Genomic DNA, 22,001 nt, shown 5'->3' with positions numbered 1-22,001 from the left:
ACTTCAGGGGCCCTCGTGCGGCGGCACGGCCTGCACGGCCGTATGTCCGCCCCTGCAATCACTACACAAAGCAATTTTGCGAGCGTTTTGCGTTTATCCTATACTTTCCATTGAGGCAGAATCGCATCAAAAATGGTACAGGCATCGCTTTACTGAACCAACAGCGTACGACCCGCGCCGATATGAAACTTTTCATAGGGCCGGTGTGAACAAGCCCTTACATAGCAGAGTACTGTGTGACTCGCAGCTACAATCACATGCAAACATCCATAGCAGGCAATGCTGGGATTTGTAGTCCAGCAGCTGAACCAGCCTCAGCCAGCAGAGCTGACAAAATGACATACAAAGCCTCCCCGTCCCCTGAGCGTAATTGACTCGGACTCCCGCACGCTATCAGCGCTCATACACAGCAGCACCACCCACACAAGTATCTACGTCATTTCCTGCCCGAGCCAATCACACCGGCGTCCCTGCGTCTCCAGCCGATTGGTTCAAGCTCCGTCATCGCCCCGCCTCTTTCACGCTTACAAAGCCGGTCAGGCCACGCCCCTTCATCCGCCGCCATCATTTTGAGCTTCCGCCGTCATTTTGAGCTTCCGGTGAGTGAGTGGTGAGTGTTTCTAGGAAGCTGTGTGAGCGTTCAGGATGCAGGGCGGGTGTATCAGCGAGCTGTGGCTGTGAGGTGTGATCACACATGGGCATGGAGGCTATTTCTGTACCTGGGCCATGTCTGTGTGACTGGGGGGAGCTCTGTGTGGACAAGGTGCGAGTGACTGTGTTACACATCTGTCTGCAGCATTGCTGATGTTTTATGTTTCTCAATGTAGTGAGTCTGAAAACAGGACCTAAAAAGGATACATCCAAGCACCTGAAAAAAAGAAAGATCCACTTACCTGGGGCCTCCTCCACCCTGTGGTAGCCGTCCTGTGCCCTCGCCGCAGCGCCGGTGGCTTCCGGTCTTCTCCACTGGCGCAGTCAACCTCACCAGGTCGGGTTAGGGGCTGGCTTCTTCTGCGCTCCACTGTGCAGGTCACGTGGTCTCTCCGACGTCATCAGGATGGTACTGCGCAAGCGCAGAACTACAGCGCCTGCGCAGTACCGTCCTGATGACGTTGAAGAGACCACGTGACCCACACGGTGGAGCGCAGAAGAAGCTTACCAGGCAAGGTTGGCTGCGCCAGTGGAGAAGACCGGGAGCCACCGGAAGCTGCAGCGAGGGCACAGGACGGCTGCCACAGGCTGGAGGAAGCCCCAGGTAAGTGGATCCTTTTATTTTTCAGGTGCTTGGATCACTAATAATTCTAACATTTAGGGTTGCCGTCTCATCCCTTTAAATACCGGCATGTATTATTATTATTATTTAGTATTTATATAGTGCCGACATCCGCAGCGCTGTACAGAATATATTGTCTTGTCACTAACTGTCCCTCAGAGGAGCTCACAGTCTAATCCCTACCATAGTCCTATGTCTATGTATGTATTGTGTAGTGTGTGTATTGTAGTCTAGGGACAATTTAGGGGAAGCCAATTAACTTATCTGTATGTTTTTAGCATGTAAGAGGAAACCAGAGTGCCTGAGGAAACCCACACAGACAAGGGGAAAACATAAAAACTCCTTGCAGTTGACCTGGCTAGGATTTGAACCGGGGACCCATCGATGCAAGGCGAGAGCGCTAACCACTATTTCACCATGCTGCATGTCTGAATAAGTGCCTTTTGGCTAGTTAGATGCAGTTTAGGCACTGATTATGTGTGAGTAGCCCCAGAACCTGTATAACGTAGATGTGTCGGTATTTAAAGGGATGAGGTGGCACTGGCAACCCTGCTTGGGGCTTCCTCCAGCCCCCCTAGTCTGTGAGGTCCCTTGGCATCTTCTTGCTCCCTCTGTTCTCCTGCTGCTGGCTCTGTTAGCTGCTCGACTTGGCTAGGAGTCGTGCACAACTACGCATGTAGTCATGCAGCTAGGTAAGTTCAGTATCGCATTCTTAAAGGACTTACGAGCCCAAACTGTCTAAAAAAGCAAAGTACCTGTAAGCTGTTTAAATGCACGGAGGACGCCGTCCGCGCCCTCCGTGCAGTTCCGCCGGGTCCCCTTCCTGAGATCGCCCCCCGCGCCGACACCGACCCCCCAGGCCGGGTCGGGCTCTCGTGCCGCTCTCAATATGGCCGCTTCCATTGGCCGCGGCTGCGCAGTCCGCCTGGCCGCGAGTGCGGCTGCGCAGCTCTACGGCCAACCCCCCGAACCACGCACTGTAGCGTGGATCAGAGGGGTTGGCCGTAGAGCTGCGCAGCCGCACTCGCGGCCAGGCGGACTGCGCAGCCGCGGCCAATGGAAGCGGCCATATTGAGAGCGGCACGAGAGCCCGACCCGGCCTGGGGGGTCGGGGTCGGCGCGGGGGGCGATCTCAGGAAGGGGACCCGGCGGAACTGCACGGAGGGCGCGGACGGCGTCCTCCGTGCATTTAAACAGCTTACAGGTACTTTGCTTTTTTAGACAGTTTGGGCTCGTAAGTCCTTTAAAGCGGAACTAAGGAATAAGTAAAAACAAAGTCACTTACCTGGGGCTTCTGCCAGCCCCTTGCAGCCATCCTGTCCCATGCTGTTCCTCAACGAGCCTCTGTTCTTCCGCTGCTGTGCAGTTTCATTACCGCCGACTTGTAAGCCGATGGCAACTGCACCTGCGCAGCCCAGGCCATGCGTATCCTTCTTCAGTTCTTGTCCTGCAGAACGCTATTGTGAAGAAGGATACGCATGGCCAGGACTTACAAGGACGGCTGCGGGGGGGCTTGGAGAAACCCCAGGTAAGTGAAACACGTTGTTTTTACTGATTCTTCCGTTCCACTTTAAGGTCTGTTCAGGGTCACTTTGAAGGGAACCTTAACTTAAACTGTTTTTTTTTTTTTTTTTACTTGCCTGTGACTTTTTTACAGTCTTTTTGTGCCCTTGGCATAATTGTGCAATCCTTTGGTCAACTTCATCACCTTTCTGTCAGCTGTATGCTCTGGCCTGGGCTACACACCATCTGATCACACTCCCGTGTGTGGAAGCGTTCTGCGATTGCACAGCATGCAAGAATTGCCACTGTGCATGCGCAGAATGCTCCTGGCTAAGGGAGCAAGATCAGGAGGCGCATATCCCAGGCCATGCATGTGAGGTAGCCTGTGACTGGCCAGCTTCCAGAGGGGTGCTGACTGGAGGGTTGTGGAATGAGGGCAACAGCACAGAAGAACTGTAGCAAGCTGGTAGAAGCCCCATGTAAGTTTAACTGCACTTTTTTTTCCACTTGCATTACCCTTAAAAGCAAACCTGTGGGGAAAAGAAACCCAGAAAAGTTAGATGCTTACTTCAGTAGAGGTTACGTAAGTATCCTTCTTGATCCCAATGCTGCTCCCTGGGACCCTCTTAAAGGCCGCACTGCTGTTTGTGTATGAGCGCATTCATATTGGGTAGACGCAATGACTGCCCATGTCTTGTTCTGAGCTACTGCTCAGGCAGTCATTGCACCTGAGCAAACCTATTTGTCAAATACAAAGATAAACGTGTGGGAAAATAGCCAATCTTTTACTAGAAACTGAGTGTTCTAGTGATTGACAAGGCTAAATGCATACGTATGCAATGAAGGAAGGAACAAGTCTGTTGCAGAGTATAAATGTGGAAACTTAGATTCAGTGGCAGCTGCTTAATCCTGAAAATTAAATGAGACAAAAGAGAGGAACAGAGGGGCTGGTAATGTACAGATATATTTTTCTATTGTTCTAATTTATTTCAGTCAGGGACAACTTATTGGGGCTTGTTCACACCACCGGCGTTTTGCATTTTTTAAAAAAAAAAAATTTAAAGTGCCGTTTATTTTCAAAATCTCCCTAAATGCGTTTGTGCAATGATTCCCTATGAGAGTGTCACATCTGAGCGGTTCTATTCCGATCCGCTCACCAAAGCGATGCCTGTACCTCTTTTGGGGCGATCAATGGAAGGTATAAGGAAATCGCAAAGCACTTTGTATAGCGATTTCACCAGCTCCAGCGGTTTCGATTTAAGATGTGAACAGCCCTAACAAAGCTATATTATTATTATTATTTATTATTATTATTTATTGTATTTATAAAGCGCCAACATATTACACAGCGCTGCACAATAGATAAATGGGTTAACATACAGGTAGAACATACGGAAACTCACAACAAAACAAGATCATGCAAATGATTTGATAACAATACAGTGTCATAGGTCAAGATAGAGACTGTTCGAGTCTACAAGAAGGGTGGTTGTGAGTAAGATTGCATAATCAAGATGGATACATTAGGGAAGAGGGCCCTGCCAGAGGCTTACAATCTAAAGGGTGGGGTGGAGACAATAGGTGCGTCTTTTGAGAGGGGGTCTAACAGAACATATTATGATACTGGTGTAGGGGGGTATGCGAGCGTGAAGAGGTGAGTCTTGAGAGCTTGTTTGAAGGTATTAAAGGTGGGGGCGAGTCTGACGGCTGGTGGGAGAGAGTTCCAGAGAGTAGGGGCAGCCCTGGTGAAGTCCTGCAATCGTGCGTGTGACTGAGTTATGCGTGGTGCGACTAGGCGCAGGTCATTGGAGGATCGGAGGGGGCGGGCAGGTATGTGCCTGTGGACCAGATCAGAGATGTAGGTCGGGCAGGTCTTGTGCACTGATTTGTAGGCCAAGCACAGGATTTTGAAATTGATCCTAAAGCTGATGGGGAGCCAGTGTAGTGCTTTACAGAGCGGAGTTGTAGAGGCACTGCGGTGAGAAGAATGTATCAGTCTGGCTGCCGCATTCATTACCAATTTAAGTGGGTCAGTACGGTTAGAGGGGAGGCCCGATAAAAGAGAATTGCAGTAGTCTAGGCGGGAGATGACAAGGGCATGGATAAGGAGTTTAGTGGTGTCAAGTGACAGGTAGGAGCGGATCTTGGAGATGTTGCGGAGGTGGAAGTTGCAGGATCTGACAATACCTTGGATGTGGGCTGTAAAGGAAAGTTCAGAGTCCAGAGTAACGCCTAGACAGCGGGCTTGGGAGGTAGGGTGGATAGTAGTATTTTCAATAGTGACGTGCAGATCTGGGAGGGGTGCAGCTGTGCGGGGTGGGAATATTAGAAGCTCAGTCTTGTCCAAATTAAGCTTCAGGTACCTGGCAGCCATCCAGGAGGAAATGGATGTGAGGCAGGCAGAGACTTTGTCCATGGTAGAGGAGGAGAGATCTGGGGTGTGGAGATATATCTGGGTGTCGTCGGCATACAGGTGATAATTGAAACCCATGGAGGAGATGATTTTTACCAATTGAGGCAGTATAGAGTGAGAACAGGAGTGGTCCTAGGACGGAACCTTGAGGAACACCAACTGAGAGGGGTGTAGGAGCGGATGAGGAGCCATTGAAAAATGTTGTGAAGGAGCGGTTGGAGAGGTAGGAGGAGATCCAGGCTAAGGCTAGGTCCTGAATGCCCATTAGCTGCAGGGAGTGGAGGAGGAGGGAGTGGTCGACAGTGTCAAATGCCGAGGAGAGGTCCAGGAGGAGCAGGATGGAGTATTTACCTTCGGCTTTGGCAAGGGCAAGGTCGTTTACCACTTTGGTGAGGGCTGTTTCTGTAGAATGGGCTGTGCGAAAACCAGACTGCAGGGGATCGAGAAGGGAGTTGGAGTTAAGGAAGTTGGTCAGGCGTTGTTGGGCCAGGCGTTCAAGAATTTTTGAGGCAAAAGGGAGGAGAGAGATTGGGCGGTAGTTGGATGGCAGAGCAGGGTCAAGTGAAGATTTCTTTAGCAGGGGAAGCACAGTGGCCTGTTTGAATATGGAGGGGAAGATGCCGGTCGAGAAGGAGAGGTTGAACAGATGGGTGAGGACAGGGGCCAGATCAGAAAAATGTGGGCGCAGAGAATCAGATGGGACCGGATCTAGGGGGCAGGAAGTGGCAGGTGAAGTTGCCAGCAGCTGGTTGACTTCCTCCACCGTGACAGGATTGAAGGAGGTAAGGGAGGAGAAAGAGGCAGGAGTCGGATGTGGTGGGGAGGCAGGGGCGATAGAGTGGAGGAGAGAAATATCCCTCCGGATTGTTGTAATTTTGTTGATAAAGTAGTTTGATAGGTCAGTGGCTGAGAGGGTGGAGGTTGGGGGGGGAGGTGTGGGGTTAAGTAGGGCATTGAAGGTGGCAAAAAGATGACGTGGGTTGGAGGCTTGGGTAGCGATCAAGTGAGTGAAGTATATCTGTTTACTATCAGCGAGGGCAGTATGGTACGTCTGCAACTTGGTCTTGTATTCCAGGAAATCATTGTTGTGGCGGGATTTCCTCCATTTGCGTTCTGCAGCTCGTGTCTCATTTTGTAGTTTTTTTGTGAGGGCAGTGTGCCAAGGTTGGGGGTTGGGGCGACTGTTGGTACGAAAGGTCAGGGGAGCCGCATGGTCTAAGGCTGCGGAGAGGTTACTGTTGTATTGAGCTGCTGCTTCGTTGGGGCAGGTTAGGCTGGGGAGGGAGGAGGAGAGAGAGTGGAGGGGTGTGGCTAGTACATTGGGGTCAAGGTTGCGTAGATCTCTCTGCCAACGTCCAGTTTGGGGAGGGAGACAGGGGGTGCTGGATGGAGTGAGGGTGAAGGTGATGAGGTGGTGGTCGGAGATGGGGAATGGTGTAATGTCCAGGTTGGTAAGTGCGATGGCTTTGGAGAAAATTAGGTCCAAAGTATTACCAGCACTGTGGGTTGTGGCATTAGTATGCTGAGTGAGGCCAAGGGAGTTGGTGAGTGAGAGAAGCTGAGTGGCAGCAGAGGTGGTAGGCTCATCAATTGGAATGTTAAAGTCTCCGAGGATGATTGTTGGGAGGTCGGAGGACAGGATGTGTGGGAGCCAGGAGGCAAGGTTTTCTAGGAAGTGCGATATTGTACTGGAGGGGGGGCGGTATAGGACTGCAATAATGGCTGGGAGGGGATGATAGAGGCGGATAACATGGGCCTCAAAGGAGGTAAAGTAAAGAGACGGGGGAGGGGTAAGGACACGGAAGGTGCAGGATGGGGAGAGGAGTAGGCCCACCCCTCCCCCAGGCCTGTTATCTGGTCTTGGGGTATGGCTGAGGTGTAGACCCCCGTACGATAGGGCTGCAGCTGCAGGCAGGTCAGAGGGGGTGAGCCAGGTCTCGGTAAGGGCAAGAAAGGTGAGGGTTTTTGAGATAAAGAGGTCATGGATAGTTGTAAGCTTGTTGCGGATAGATCTGGCATTCCAGAGAGCGCCAGATAGCGGAAGAGATTGTCTGAGTATGGGGCGGATGGGAATGAGATTGGGGCGAGAATGTTCGTGGGTATGGGGAGGATGGGAGGGGTGGCGGGGAGAGGGGCTTGGTGGGTGAATTTGGTTGTGGGTGAGGGAGGAAGTATGAGGAGTGGAGTGGGGGGGCTGGGAGACTGGAGTGGGCCTGGGGTTAGGATGTGTGGTGAGCAGTGGACAAGGGACCAGGGGGAGGAGCAGATGGAGCCAGAACATGAGGCACCAATAGGGCGGGTGATCAAGGGAAAGAGGTGGTATGAGGGGGGTCCGCATAATGATGTGTTGGGGATACATACTGTTGCAATGGGAGTGGTGGTGAAAATAGGTAGGGAAAATGGTGTAGCAGAGGTTGGAGGATATACTTGGTGGTGGGCTTACCTAGGGCAATGGAGCAGCGTTTAGTCGTTTATCAGTGCAGTTTGTGTTTGTTTGGTGGGGTGGCTTGTAGGCTGTGCAGTTCAGAATCAAAGGCAGAGATAATCTAGATAGACAGCAATAGTGTGCAGCAATATAAGCAAGTTACAACAAAGTTAATGTTACCTTGATGTGGTGCTTATTTCTGCTGAATTACTGTTGAATTTTGGTAAATTCGTTGTTGCCCTTTGAAAACTGCCCTTAGAAAGCGAACCGACTTGTCGAACCGACAAGGCCTTTCTCCTTATATACACATAGCTATAGCATTAGCAATGTGTAATCAGGAAGGAAGGCCCAGTCAGCTGGCAGACAATATGCAAATTAAGTAATAGGGGTGGTCTTATTTCCTGCAACTTCGAACAGATCTGTATGTGATACAGGCTTTGATGGAAATTGCAGATCACACCTTGTTTTCTGGTGGCTGAACAAAAGCCAGAATTCAATAGCAATTACAATACTCTCTGTAAGGAACTCAGGTGCTCACACTATTACAGAGGAAATCAGGAAAGCAAAAAGTGTAGCAAATTAAAAGAAGGCAGAGATTACACATACACAGCAGATGCAGCAGGAAATTAAGCGTCTGCTTGCAGATATTTGTGGCTAACAGTGTTCTCTGGTAACCCGCATGACTGACTCTGGGAGAATTAATGCGTTATTGAGTTAGGCTACCTAAAATAAGTTATTCTATAATATTACATAGGAGCTATTATAGAGACCTGTACTGTATTAACTTTCTAATCTGTATATGTTTTTTATTTTGTTCAGCTTCTCATGACAAGTGAACAGAGAGGATGAATTTTCCAAGGCTTATCACATTCACTAAAGCCCGAGACAAAACTGATTTTTGGGAGAATGGAGAGTACAGCAAAAAGAAGACCTCCAGACTAAACCAGGTGAGCTCTACAGGACAAGAGGCCAGAAGCTTCTATGAGAGTCTTCTGGCAACTGAAGGGCAGCAGTCCGTTTCAACTAAGCCATCTCGGAAGCGCAGAATTCAGAGCTCCACAATACATGAAGAATCTACTGGAGAAAACTCCCAACGTGAACCAAATACGTCTGCCCGGGAACCTTCAAAACAGAGGACAGACCAACAGCGGCTAAGATGTTCCCAAAACGAAGACAGAATTCAGAGCTCCTCATTACATGAAGAATCTAATGGAGAAAACGCCCAACATGAACCAAATACATTTGCCGAGGAACTTACAAGCCAGAGAATAGGCCACCAGCTGCAGAGATGTTCCCAAAGCGAAGACAGAATTCAGAACTCCTCCTCACGTGAAGAATCTAATAGAGAAAACGCCCAACATGAACCAAATACATCTTCTCAGGAACCTACAAGCCAGAAGATAGGACACCAGCTGCTAAGATGCTCCCAAAACGGAGACCTGAAAGGTTTGAGGAATTTGGTAGAGAAGGAGCGCTGTAATGTCAATTTCCGAGACGGTTATTACTGGACAGCACTTATGTGTGCGGCGTTTGCAGGTAGAAAGGAGATTGTGAGTTATTTGATAAAAAGAGGAGCAGCTTGGATTGGAGTCTGTGAAACCCGGGGCAAGGATGCTTTGATGTTGGCAAAGGAAGCCGGACATAGAGATGTTGTTAAGCTTCTGGAAGATTCTCTGAAGGGTCAGCCACAAGAGTCACAGCCGAGGTAAGTGGCTGCTGTTAAAGGGAACCTGAGATGAGACATATGGAGGCTGACATATTTATTCCTTTAAAAAAAACACACACAGAGCTTTGAGCTGTAGCTCTGCCTCCATTTGCGGCAATCTCCCACTGCTCTCCGCCTCCTCCTGCCCCTCTGTCGTCTTTCACTGAGAGGGGTGGGAGGAGGCGGAGATCCGCAGGAGATTGACGCAAATGGAGGCAGAGCTGTAGCTCAAAGCTCTGCCTCCGTGGGCAGCAAAATCCACGACTTTGAAAGTCGTGGGTTTTTGCCCCGGTATTTGGGGGTCATTAAAGCCTCGTTTTGTTGCGGTATAGTGACGTTTCAGCTAAGCCATTAATGCTTAAAGCGGATCTGAGATGAAAAACTAACAATAACAAGTAACTTGTCTATATCTTATCTAAAGTTTAGATAGTTTACACAGCATATCAAGCTGCAAACAGCTTCAGAAGTTTATGATTATTTATTCCTGTGATACAATGAGGGCAGACATGTTCTGTTTGTAACACTGTCACATGCTGAGGGCTGGAGATGCTATCAGCTTGTCTGTGTGTATATTCAGTCCCCTCTCCTCCTCAAGCAATGGCTGGTAACCGCCTCCTCCTACCGAGACTGAGCTCCCATAAGGCCATGCTACAGTGTCAAGGCACAAAAGGAGCTGTGGGCAAGGCTTGCTTAGTTCATAGGGAATTAGAGTATTAAAACAAAAAAAGTATTTGGCTTGAGGAATGCCCTATAAACTATATAAGAGGTAATTTAGGAGGCTTCAGAGTCTCTTTAATTAGAAATTACTCTTTTGAATGTCTGGCCTCCATCCACCCCCCTCCCCCACACATTCTCCGCAGGTGTGTGCAGGCGCAGCTGACCGATCTGAATAATCGTGTTTATGGTACAGCTGGGTACTCACTTGTCTCACCCCGCTGGCACGCTGCCTTGGTGTCACTTGTGAATTGACGTTTTACTGAGGCCCAGAATATCTATATGTCCTGCAACTTCCACCCACGCATAATATCAGAAAAAAGGCCCTTCCTGTCACTTGAGAGCAGCACACGCTTAGCACCCCATCTCATCGTTTCTCACCTTCATTGCTGCAGCGTCTTTTTTTATGTGGTATTTCAGTAACAAGCCTCTCACCTCTAAAAGTTATCATGAATGCTGCCACTAGACTTGCCAATCAGTTTCACTATTCATCTACTGACTCTGCAAATATCTACACCGGCTTCTGGTTTATCTGTGAATCAAATGCAGGCTGTTTTGCTTTGTCTTTAGAATAACTTCTCTGCTCCTGTTATTATTACTGTATATTCTGACGTATAAGTTTACTTTTTAACCCTTAAAAATCTTCTGAAAAGTCAGGGGTCCTCTTATACGCCGGTTGATACGCCCTGTCCTGTTACCGACTCTCAGATCTCGCTGCTGAGGACTGTAGTGGTGCAGCACAGGCACACATGTGCGAGATCTGAGAGGCAAAAAAGGAGGTAAATAGGATACAAGGGTGGGCCAGAAGGATGTAAGAAGGCGTGTTTTATGGGCACAGAGCGATCTATTCTTCCATATAGCTCTGACAATAAACAGGTAGACAAGGAGAGCTGACCAATCCACTTAGGGAGAGGGAAAGTTGACCAATCCAAACCACATACAGTACAGCACCAGTATCTGTTCATACATAGCACCAGTATATGATTTATTTATTTTTTTTAATATTTATTTGCGTTGGAAGACTTATTCTTATTCAGCGAGTATATCCCAAACTATGTATTTTAACTGGAAAAGTTGGGGGGTCGTCTTATATGCCAGAATATATGGTACTTATTGTATTTATATACCGCCAAGATATTACGCTGCTCTGGACCTGGACAATAAGTAGGGATACATACAATGTACACAAGGGGTTGACAGACAGAGAGTTAGCACATGGTTATACCAGGGCTGTGGAGTTGGAGTCTGGGCAATTTTGGGCACCCGGAGTCGGAGTGGGAGTCTGAGTCATTGATATCATAAACTGAGGAGTCGGGAGTCGGATGATTTTTGTACAAAATCCACAGCCCTGTTAAGTATTAGACTAAAGGTAGCCATACACTGTTTGATTTGCCATCAGATCAACCAACAGATCCCTCTCTAATCGAATCTGATCAGAGAGTTATCGTATGGCTGCCTTTACTGCAAACAGATTGTGAATCGATTTCAGCATGAAATCGATTCAACATCTGTGAAGATGTCGCCACCCCCCTGCATACATTGCCTGATCCGGCCGGTGCAAGTCCTCCGGTCTCTGCTGTCGTCTTCTCCGTGCTGGGCTCTGAGTCCGGCTGGCTTCACTGAACTTCCTGTCCGGGGAACAGTAGAGGGCGCTCTACTGTTTAAACTTCCTGCCGGGACAGGAAATTCAGTGAAGCCAGCCAGACTCGGAGCCCAGCGCGGAGAAGAAGACAGCAGAGAGAGCGAGGACATGCGCCGGCGGAACAGGTAATGTATTGCACCTAGCATCGGTCGTAGGGCATTCGAACGCCGCTATGGACACACTCCCGACCTGCCGGCGAGCGAGCAAAATCTTCTGCATGGACGGATCGACGGGAACGATTGATTCCGGACGGAAATCGATCGTTCTGTCAGCGTTTGCGCAACGATTTCACAGCAGATTCGATCACAGTGATCGAATCTGCTGTATATTAGCAGGAAAATCATTAGGTGTATGGGCCCCTTTAGGAGTCGGAGCCATTTTGGGTACCCGGAGTCTGAGTTGGAGTCGTGGTTTCATAAACCGAGGAGTCGGAGTCAGAGTTGTTGTTTTTGTACCGACTCCACAGCCCTGGGTTATACAACATAGCACAAGGTTATCTGTGCACACAGAGTATAAGATGCATGATCATGTGATTTTTACAGAGACCCAGAAATTCAAGTCCGAATTAGTCTATGAGAAGAGTGACATAACTGGGTTTGCAAGATTAAGAAGAACACAGTAGGGGGGGATGATAGAGACCCTGCTGAAGGCTTGCAATCTAAAAGATCCACTTACATATCCCATCTCATGCAAAAAGAAACTAATAGCTGGTCATACACAGGCCAATTACGACCAAGTTTGCCAAACTAATCAATCCCTATCTGACTGGAATTTGGATAGTGATAGATTCCTCTCCTACATGGCATGCTGAGTTTCGATAGGTGTTAGTAAAACTCTATCGCACAATGGTCAAACCACAAGCATTGTACTGCTGAATACAGTGTAACGCTATGGGCCATTGGTCCCCCACTGCTCCTGCAAGGGCTGTTGAGTTCCCCCTCCCCCATCCCCTTCTAGCCATACGCAGGTCAATGCTATGGGCCATTGATCCCCCACCAATCCTGTCCTGCCTCTATCCCACAGAAAGTATGTCTAATCAGATTTTCCATCAGTTAACCGCACAAAATCAGTTGAGCAATAGATTACTGGCAGATTAAATCGAATGCTGGGAATACATGGTTCGTTTTTGAGGTGATTAGATGGTTTGATAATTTCCGAATTGTCAGATCTCCCTTTCGATCCTTACACCGCTCGATTTCTGATAGAAGTGAATGGAAAATAAGAAAAACGAGCGTAAGATAGGAGAATTGACTGCAGAATCGAACGGCAAAAACGATTGAGCATAAGTGATCAAAATTGATGTGTATATGGCCAGCTTTAGTTTTTTTTTTTTGTTTGTTTTTTTTTGTCGGACTCAGGCGATAAGATTAAGGCTAATAAGTTCAGCAGTGACAAAATCCATTTGTGAACATCAGATCAAAATCCATTTGTCAACAGAACTCAAAGGCTTTTGAGTCCTAGAAGAAAAGTTATCTACAGATGTATCTGGCTGGCATGCTTCAATGTTTCCTTGCTAGCAATCTCCTCCTGTGTGGACAGGTCACACACAAGTCATTCCTGCCACCGGTCTGTGCCTCGCGACTCTACAAGCTGCGCTAAAAGTGCCTATACATACGTCCATTTCCTCATCTGATTCTCTGCAGATTCCATCACTTTAATAGTATTGAATGGGAATCTATTTCTTCAAAAGTTTGGTTTTGACCAAAAACCTATAGAAAGTATTGATTGGACTAAACGGGAAATCTAAGTCCAGGGCAGAAGCAGTGGATAATCAATAGGCCATAGCTTTGTATTGGATTGAACAGTGCAGTATTATGGTGCAATTGATTTTCAATAGATTGCTGGAAGGCAGTAGAACTGCATTGAGGGATCTGATATACTTCTAGGGGCTGAAAGAAGCCCCAGATAAGTAAAGCTTAAAGTACACCTGAAGTGAGAGGGATATGAGAGAGGGATGTGACACATTTAAACAATGCACATTGCTTGGCAGTCCTGCTGATCCTCTGCCTTCAATACTTTTAGTCATTGACTGAAAAAACATGCGGATCTGGTGCTTTGACTTGTTTCAGGTGTGTGATTCTGAAACCACGGCAGCCAAACATCAGTAGAAATCCAGGCATCTGGTTTTGTTTAAAATGCATATAACAGCCACCAGATCCCTCTTGGTTCAGGTTTTCTTTCCACCTTCAGCTTAGATGTCCACTAATATTAAAGTGAACCTTAAAGAGACTCTGTAAGATCAAAAAGTTCCTCTGGGGGGTACTTACCTCGGGAGGGGGAAGCCTCAGGGTCCCAATGAGGCTTCCCACGCCCTCCTCTGTCCCACTGGGGTCTCACTGCAGCCCTCCGAACAGCCGCCCGACAGCCTGTTCAATATTTACCTTTGCAGGCTCCAGCGGGGGCGCTGATGCGGCTTTCGGCTCAGAAGTAGGCGGAAATACCCGATTTCAGTCGGGTCCGCTCTCCTGCGCAGGCGCAGGAGACTTGCGCCTGCGCAGTAGAGCAGACCCGATGGCGATCGGGTATTTCCACCTACTCCGCCACAGCGCCTGCGCAGGAGCCGGGAAGGTAAATATTTACATCCCCGCTGTTCGGAGGGCTGCAGCGAGACCCCCCTAGGGACAGAGGACGGCGTGGGAAGCCTCATTGGGACCCTGAGGCTTCCCCCTCCCGAGGTGAGTACCCCCCCAGTGGACTTTTTGACGTTACAAGTTTTCTTTAACTGAGTAAAAATAAAAAAATAAAAAGTTTCACTTACCTGGGGCTTCCACCAGCTCCCTGCAGACGTCCTGTGTCTGCACCGTCAATCACTGAGCCTCGGGTCCCTCTTTAGTTTTGTTCTCGGCGAATGACCAGCCGCCGGGCCAGTGTGTCCATCGACCGCTCTCCCGGCACTGGCCCGGCGACTGGTCAGTTTCCAAAAACAAAACTAGCTGGCTGCGGGGGAACAAAGGATTGGTGATTGACGGGCACAGGTAAGTGACATTTTTTTTTTTTTTTTTTTTTTTTTACCCCGTTAAGGTTCACTTAAAAAAAAAACATGTTGCGGATTGGGTAGGGGGTAACAGTGTGGGACTAGGTAACTAATTATTTCCAGATGTACTATTGGATGGTCATGGGTGTACCCCCCCCCCCCCCTTTTTTTTTGTTTTTGTTTAAAAAGCCGCTTTATTCCTTTTCATTAGGGTAACTTAAGAATATTATTTGCTGTACTTAAATCATACTCTTTAATTGCCATTTTGCAGATCCATGCCGGTGGAAAGGAAGTACTGTGATATCTGCAAGACCCATTACCAGGAAGACAGCAGAGACATCCATGAGCGATCTACCGTACATCTGTTTAATAAGAAGAAGAAAATCCCAGCAACGTATTATGCTATCCCGGACCACAACGTCGGGTTTAAGATGATGCTTAAAGAGGGCTGGGACCGTGAGTCAGGCCTGGGGCCGGATGGGGCAGGCAGGAAGTTTCCGGTTAAGACCATCCTCAAGAGAGACCAAAAAGGTTTGGGATTTCAAACTGAAGAGAAGCCTAAAGTGACGCATTTTCCTGCTAATGACCCCTCGGCGGTTGATAGGCCGCAGATCAAACAGGCGAGGATAGAAAGAGTGGCGACTCTCAGCAAGAGAGAAGAGAGGCGGAAGGAAGCAAAAGCCAAGGCCTGGGAACGAAACTTGAGGACATATATGAATGTTGACTTATAGCATCAGATTCTGACATTTTTACAAATATTTGTAACGTTGCCTTACTGTAAAAAAAAAAAAAAAAAAAAAAAAAAATGTTGACTTTAAGGCCCACTTACACTGAGCTTGAGCTAAATACGGATGGGCCCCCAAATGCAAAGTCCCGAGCAGGGACGGCATGGAGAACAGAGGCGCCACAAGGATAAAAGGAAGCTAAATGAGCTTAAAAAAACAAATTCTTGGTAAATAGAGGAGGTAGTGGCTCTTCTACTGACCACATATGCTATTGCTCCGTTGTTATTACTTGAAGCGGGATCAAACCTGCGAAACGTGTTACATATTTGGAGTTCATAAATAAAATATATTGACTGTCTTTACTACAGTAGTTGTGTGTCTACTAGCAGGACATAAGTCCACCACTTCAAAAAACAAATTCTTGGTAAATAGAGGAGGTCCTCTATTTACCAAGAATTTGGTTTTTTTTAAGCTCATTTAGCTTCCTTTTATCCTTTTGGCGCCTCTGTTCTGCATAACATTGAGTCCACCCTGGGTGGAGGGTTGAACCCCCTCTTTCTCATCTACAGAGAGCGACTTCTTATTCCTGAGTGGGGTCAGGAAAATCTCCCCACCTGCTTTTACAGTGGTTGCCTAATGGTAACCCTGGTTTGTGAGTATTAATATTTACTCTATCTAGTAACCATTTACCAGTACATATTACATTATTGGGGCTTTTGGTGTTCCTTGTTTTTATCTCGTTGCAAGGTACGGCATGGACAACGGGATAAGCGGCATAAGTACCGGCAGACGGGTGGTGAAGCATATTAAAGGAAACCTAAAGCAAAACAAAAAAAGTGTTTAACTTACCTGGGGCTTCTACCAGCCCCCTGCAGCTGCCTGTGCCCACGCCAGGACAAACCGACCCTCCGGACCCCGTAGTGACTCTGTTACTGCACCTGTGCGGACCTGGCTGTGCACATCCTCAGTCACTCTTCTATACTGCGCAGGACGCTCACAGCATCTTTGATCACGCTCTCGTCGCCGGGAGCATCCTGCGCAAGCTAAGCACTAGGTTTTCTTGTAGGCATGCGCAGCAAGCTATCTGGAACAGGAGCGTGATCGAGTACACGCACAAAACTGGATCACTACAGGGGACTGGAGGATCAGTTTGTCTCGGCGTGGGCACGGCGGCTGCAGGGGGGCTGGTAGAAGCCCCAGGTAAGTTAAATTCTAAACACTTTTTTTGCTTTAGGTTTCCTTTAAACGGATGGAATGTGAATGCGGTCAGCGCATGCTGAGTACAGTTTCCGTATCCGCTGTGTTTGTATCATAGTGTGCACGGGCAGGGCCAAAGACTTTGCCAAGAACTAAATGTCATCCTCAAATTATACTTCCAGGAACAAGAAAAGTTTCCTGGGGTGTAGAAAAGGGGATATACTTGCCCTGTTTCTGGCAATCTGACAGCACGCTGGTCCTCTCACTACTGGTAGCCACTGGGCCCATATAGAGAACTTGCTTCAGATTCTGATTTCTGCCACTGCGCTTTCCATTCTGCCTTGGAGAGAAAAAGGGGGCTAGGACCTGCAGCACACTCTGTACACAGGAGACAGTGGCTCTCAGTGGTGTAAGTCAGGACCTGTAAGCATCTCACTTGCCTAGAGAGTGGTGTATACGTCCCTCCCTCCCAATGGGATTGGTTTTGTGTGTCTGGGGAGGAGGGGTCGGATTTTTACTGCAACTGAAACCTTATGAGGGTAATTTATTGCATAAGCTAAATAATAATTGAGAATAAATTGTTGAGCTGGTCTCGCAGTTCTAGAAGATGTTACAATAATGCTTCCATTTCCTGCTTATAAATATTTAATCCGTTCCATATTCAGTGAGTGTGTGTGTGTTCCTTCTTATATTGTCTTACACTGTAGAAGAGACCTGGAGGAAAAGATCCATAGACTGAGCAGAGGCGTGTAAATTGTCCCATAAATATGATCTAGGTCCCTTGATGCTTTGTGCACTATTCCGAAGCCTGCTAGCTGCCAGGAAAAGCTTTAGACATTTATAGAGCTGCCAAAAAAACTGGACATTTGGAGAGGGATGCATATTTCCACAAGCCGCCACTGGGTGGAAAATAGAAGGTGGTGCCAAATGCAATGTCTAACCAAAGTGCCTGGGCTTCCTCCTGTGTTGCAATTTCCAGTGCCTGTTTTTTAACCCAGGCCCAAAAGCTCTTAATACCTCCCTTTCTTGTCTCTAAAGTCCCACCCCCCTACCCACTCCACCATAGTTGGGCCCACTGTAGTTTGTCCCCAGTATTGGCAATCTCCCCCCCCCCCCCCCCCCCTAAGTGTTTACCAGCCCAGTTGGGCACACTATAGTATGTCCCTGGCCTCCTATAGTGTTCCGGCACAGGGTGGCCCACTAGTGTGTAGTAACCATAGATGAAGCCCGAGATCATGACATATTGAAGGGTTTGAACTGTGATAGTTAGGGTAATCAAATACAACAAGTTTATTTACATACTCCCGGGGACAATGCAACGCGTTTCGCAGGTTTGATCCCGCTTCATCAGGCAATAACAACGGAGCAAATAGCATATGTGGTCAGTAGAAGAGCCAGGCTCACAGAGGTGCCTGACTGTAGAAGAGAATATATGCTCTTCTACTGACCACATATGCTATTGTTCCCTTGTTATTGCTTGATGAAGCGGGATCAAACCTGCGAAACACGTTGCATTGTACCCGGGAGTATGTAGATAAACTTGTTGTATTTGACAAATACATTGGCATGTTTTTTGTCTGCTTGGAGGAGGTAAGTCCACCACTGCCTCCTCATGTTTTATACTTTTTAGACTCTTTTATCCTTTTGGCACCTCTGTATCCATACTACGCTATATTAAGTCCACCCCTGGTGGAGGGGTGTTACCCCCTTTTTTTCCTCATCTACGGAAAGCGACTTCTTAATCCTGAGTGGGTCAGGTCTAATCTCCCCACCTGCCTATACAGTGGTTGCCTTTTGAGGTAACCCTGCTTTGTGAGTATAGCTTATTACTCAATCATACTTCATTTCTACTACCAGTACATACTACACTATATTTGGCTATTGGTGTCCCTGCTCTGTGTTTAGTGTAGGCATAAGTTCAGAATCAGTTTATGTCCACTGTGTTCAGAGCTGTCTGCCCTACCATTTTCAGTCACGAGATAAACAGAGGAACACCAAGAGCCCCAATAGTGTAGTATGTATTGACAGAGGGGATAATGACAAAGAGTAATAGTTGTTATACTCACAAGCATGGGTCACCAATAGGCAACCACTGTAAAGGCAGGTGGGGAGATTATCCTGACCCCACTCAGGAATAAGAAGTCGCTCTCTGTAGATAGTAGAAAAGGGTCGCAACCCTCCACCCAGGGTGGATACAATATTATATAGGAGAGAACAGAGGCGCCAAAAGGGTAAAAAGGGTTTTAAATGAGCTTAAAAGCCAAAAATTTGGTAATTAGAGGAGGCAGTGGTGGACTTACCACCTCCAAGCAGACACAACACGACTGTACATTCAGTCTATTTATTAATGAACTCCAGATAAAACAAAGCAACGCATTTCACGGGTCAGTGCTCGCTTCCTCAGGCAATAGAAAAAGGAGTTACAGCATCTAGCAAAACAAACAACACTCGGCACCTCGGCAGAGGTGCCGAGTGTTGTTTGTTTTGCTAGATGCTGTAACTCCTTTTTCTATTGCCTGAGGAAGCGAGCACTGACCCGTGAAACGCGTTGCTTTGTTTTATCTGGAGTTCGTTAATAAATAGACTGAATGTACAGTCGTGTTGTGTCTGCTTGGAGGAGATAAGTCCACCACTGCCTCCTCTAATTTCCAAATTTTTGGCTTTTAAGCTCATTTAAAACCCTTTTTACCCTTTTGGCGCCTCTGTTCTCTCCTATATAATTTTCAGTCATGAACTATGAGATGAGTAATTGTGTACTGGCTAGTGAAAACTGCTGCTCTTACATCCCCAGAATGGGCAGATCACTGTAAGGTTGCAGGCATCTTTGAAGTGGAAGCTGGAGGATCTTCAGCACTGCCACAGTTGCAAAGGTCAGAGACCAGCAGCTTTCATCAGTGCGCAGTTATAGGCTGGATGATGCTCTACAGGGTAGGACTTAAAACCGCTGTCTGCAAGCTTGGATACAGTGCTGCAGAATTAAGCTACAGCTGCACCATGTAGATAGGTTCCACTTCTCTGTTACTATTCACAGAGGAACGATTTACTGCTACACACACACACACACACACACACACACACACACACACACACACACACACACACACACACACACACACACACACACACACACACACACACACACACACACACACACACACACACACACACACACACACACACACACACGAGAGATTTTTCAACTACAGAGAAATGATCTAAAGAGAAGGACCTCTACTTTATTCCTGTTATGGGATGCTTACACCCACCATTCTTAATGAGCTTTTCCTGACTGTAATCTTCTGACAACTTTAGAACTGCATGTAGCAGAAACACAGGGACAAGGCACACAGAGCTGCAGCTGATGAGTTGTTTACAAATTATGTATTTTGTTGCTATATTTCTGTTTTCTATCATTCTGAAGAGATTCCATTAACATGATTACAGCCAGTCAAGATTGTTTCCGCATGCTGGATGTGCTGGACACGGTCCTCCATAGTAATGCCCTCAGTGAAAACTGTTCTCTGTAAATGTCATATTTTCTTCACGTAAGAGATGAAAAGATAAAAAAACGCCTATGTATTGCTATTTGCTATTAATTCCTAGAAATATATGTGGCATTTAGAATTGTAGTTAAAGGGATACTTAAGTCAAAGAAAAAAAAATGAGTTTAACTCACCTGGGGCTTCCCTCAGCCCCCTGCAGCTGTCCGGTGCCCTCGCAGCATCGCTCCGATCCTCCTGTCCCCGCCGGCGGCTGCTTCCGGTTTCGGCGACAGCCGCCGACAGGCTGGGAACGCGAGTGATTCTTCGCATTCCCAGCCACGATAGCGCCCTCTATGCGGTTATTGTGGCAAGAAGGCCGCAATAACAGCATAGAGGGCGCTATTGTGGCTGGGAATGCAAAGAATCACTCGCGTTCCCAGCCTGTCGGCGGCTGTCTCCGAAACCGGAAGCAGCCGCCGGCGGGGACAGGAGGATCGGAGCGATGCTGCGAGGGCACCGGACAGCTGCAGGGGGCTGAGGGAAGCCCCAGGTGAGTAAAACTCATTTTTTTTTTCTTTGACTTAAGTATCCCAGTTTGATAGTCCTTTAACCTCCTTGCCGGTCTAATTCCCCCGGCAAGGAGGCAGCGCAGCACTTTTTTTTTTATTTTATTTTTTTAAATCATGTAGCGAGCCTAGGGCTCGCTACATGATAGCCGCTGAGCAGCGGCAGCTCCGCAGCCACTCCGATCACTTCCGGCGATCGGAGTAAGCAGGAAATCCCGTTCAGAACGGGATTTCCTGCTGGGCTTCCCTGGTCGCCATGGCGACGGGGCGGGATGATGTCATCGACGTCGGGACGTCATAGGGAATCCCGGGCCACCCCTCAGCGCTGCCTGGCCCTGATTGGCCAGGCTGCGCAAGGGGTCTGGAGGGGGGGGGGGGCGGCGCGTCGTTGCGGATAGCGGCGAGCGGCGGCGATCGGATATTACAAGCAGCTAGCAAAGTGCTAGCTGCTTGTAACAAAAAAAAATTATGCAAATCGGCCCAGCGGGGCCTGAGAAATCCCTCCTGCGCAGGTTACCCCGAACTGAGTTCGGGATAACCGGCAAGGAGGTTAACCATTTAAGCCTTTTGGACGTAGCTGCTACGTTCAAAAGGCTGCTTCCCTGCTGCTGCACGCTCACAAGGCCGATTGCACGCGTTCGCAGGCCGCTGCCTGTTATCCCGGGGATCAAAGGATGGGAGCACAGTTCCTATTCATTGATCTAAGTGCCCGTTAGAACGATCACAGATTGTCATAGAAGTCAGCCATCGTTCTAAGTGACACACCCCCTCTTTACTAACGCGAATATAAAAAAAAAAAAAACTGAAGCCATCTTGTGGCCAAAAAGTAAAACTACATAAATAGTTACCTAAGGGTCTGAACTTTTTTTAATATGCATGTCAATAGGGTATATTACTATTATTTTTTTAATTATAAGCTTGTAAATAGTGATGGATGCAAAACTGGAAAAAATGCACCTTTATAAAATATTGGTGCCATACATTGTCATGGAGACATAATTTAAATGGTAAAATAACCGAGACAAATTGGCAAATAAAATATGTGGGTTTTAATTATGGAAGCATGTATTGTTTTAAAGCTATAATGGCCAAAAACTGAGAAATAATAATTTTTTTCCATTTTATTTCTTAATATTCCCATTAAAATGCATTTAGGGAAAAAATAATTCTTAGTAAAATGTACCACTCAAAGAAAGCCTAATTGGTGGTGGAAAAAAACATGATATAAATCATTTCAGTGTGATAAGTAGTGATAAAGTTATTGGCAAATGAATGGGAGGTGAAAATTGCTTGGATGCATAAGGTGAAAAAAACACTGAAGGCTGAAGTGGTTAAAAAGCTGATTGGCTATAGTATATGTAAATATGCTAATTTATACAGTC

The 22,001-nt window shown here is 47.4% G+C and overlaps 1 protein-coding gene across 3 annotated transcripts; it reads left to right on the top strand.

The window, feature by feature from the left end:
- The first annotated feature begins 530 nt into the window (after positions 1 to 530).
- On the top strand, positions 531 to 17,231 carry GPANK1 (G-patch domain and ankyrin repeats 1). Of its 3 annotated transcripts, none has more exons than XM_068249401.1 (3): positions 531 to 610; positions 8,434 to 9,319; positions 14,921 to 17,231. In XM_068249401.1, exons 2-3 carry the CDS (start codon positions 8,460 to 8,462, stop codon positions 15,378 to 15,380), a joined length of 1,320 nt encoding a protein of 439 aa, XP_068105502.1. In that variant the 5' UTR covers positions 531 to 610; positions 8,434 to 8,459; the 3' UTR covers positions 15,381 to 17,231. The 3 variants fall into 3 exon arrangements, with proteins under 3 accessions (XP_068105502.1, XP_068105501.1, XP_068105504.1); XM_068249400.1 differs by having other exon boundaries at positions 532 to 599; XM_068249403.1 differs by lacking the exon at positions 531 to 610 and adding an exon at positions 690 to 763.
- Positions 17,232 to 22,001: the final 4,770 nt, after the last annotated feature.

This window comes from Hyperolius riggenbachi, chromosome 8 (genome assembly GCF_040937935.1).
Source record: "Hyperolius riggenbachi isolate aHypRig1 chromosome 8, aHypRig1.pri, whole genome shotgun sequence".
Taxonomy (NCBI): Eukaryota; Metazoa; Chordata; class Amphibia; order Anura; family Hyperoliidae; genus Hyperolius; species Hyperolius riggenbachi.
The sequence above is the reverse complement of the archived record's forward strand: the minus strand, read 5'-3'. Positions and strand labels throughout refer to the sequence as shown.

Excerpts from the sequence above, each read along its gene's own strand:
- GPANK1 (XM_068249401.1), top strand. The coding sequence starts at position 8,460 with ATGAATTTTCCAAGGCTTATCACATTCACTAAAGCCCGAGACAAAACT. Across the intron at positions 9,320-14,920 it reads CCACAAGAGTCACAGCCGAG|ATCCATGCCGGTGGAAAGGA; the intron begins GTAAGTGGCTGC and ends GCCATTTTGCAG.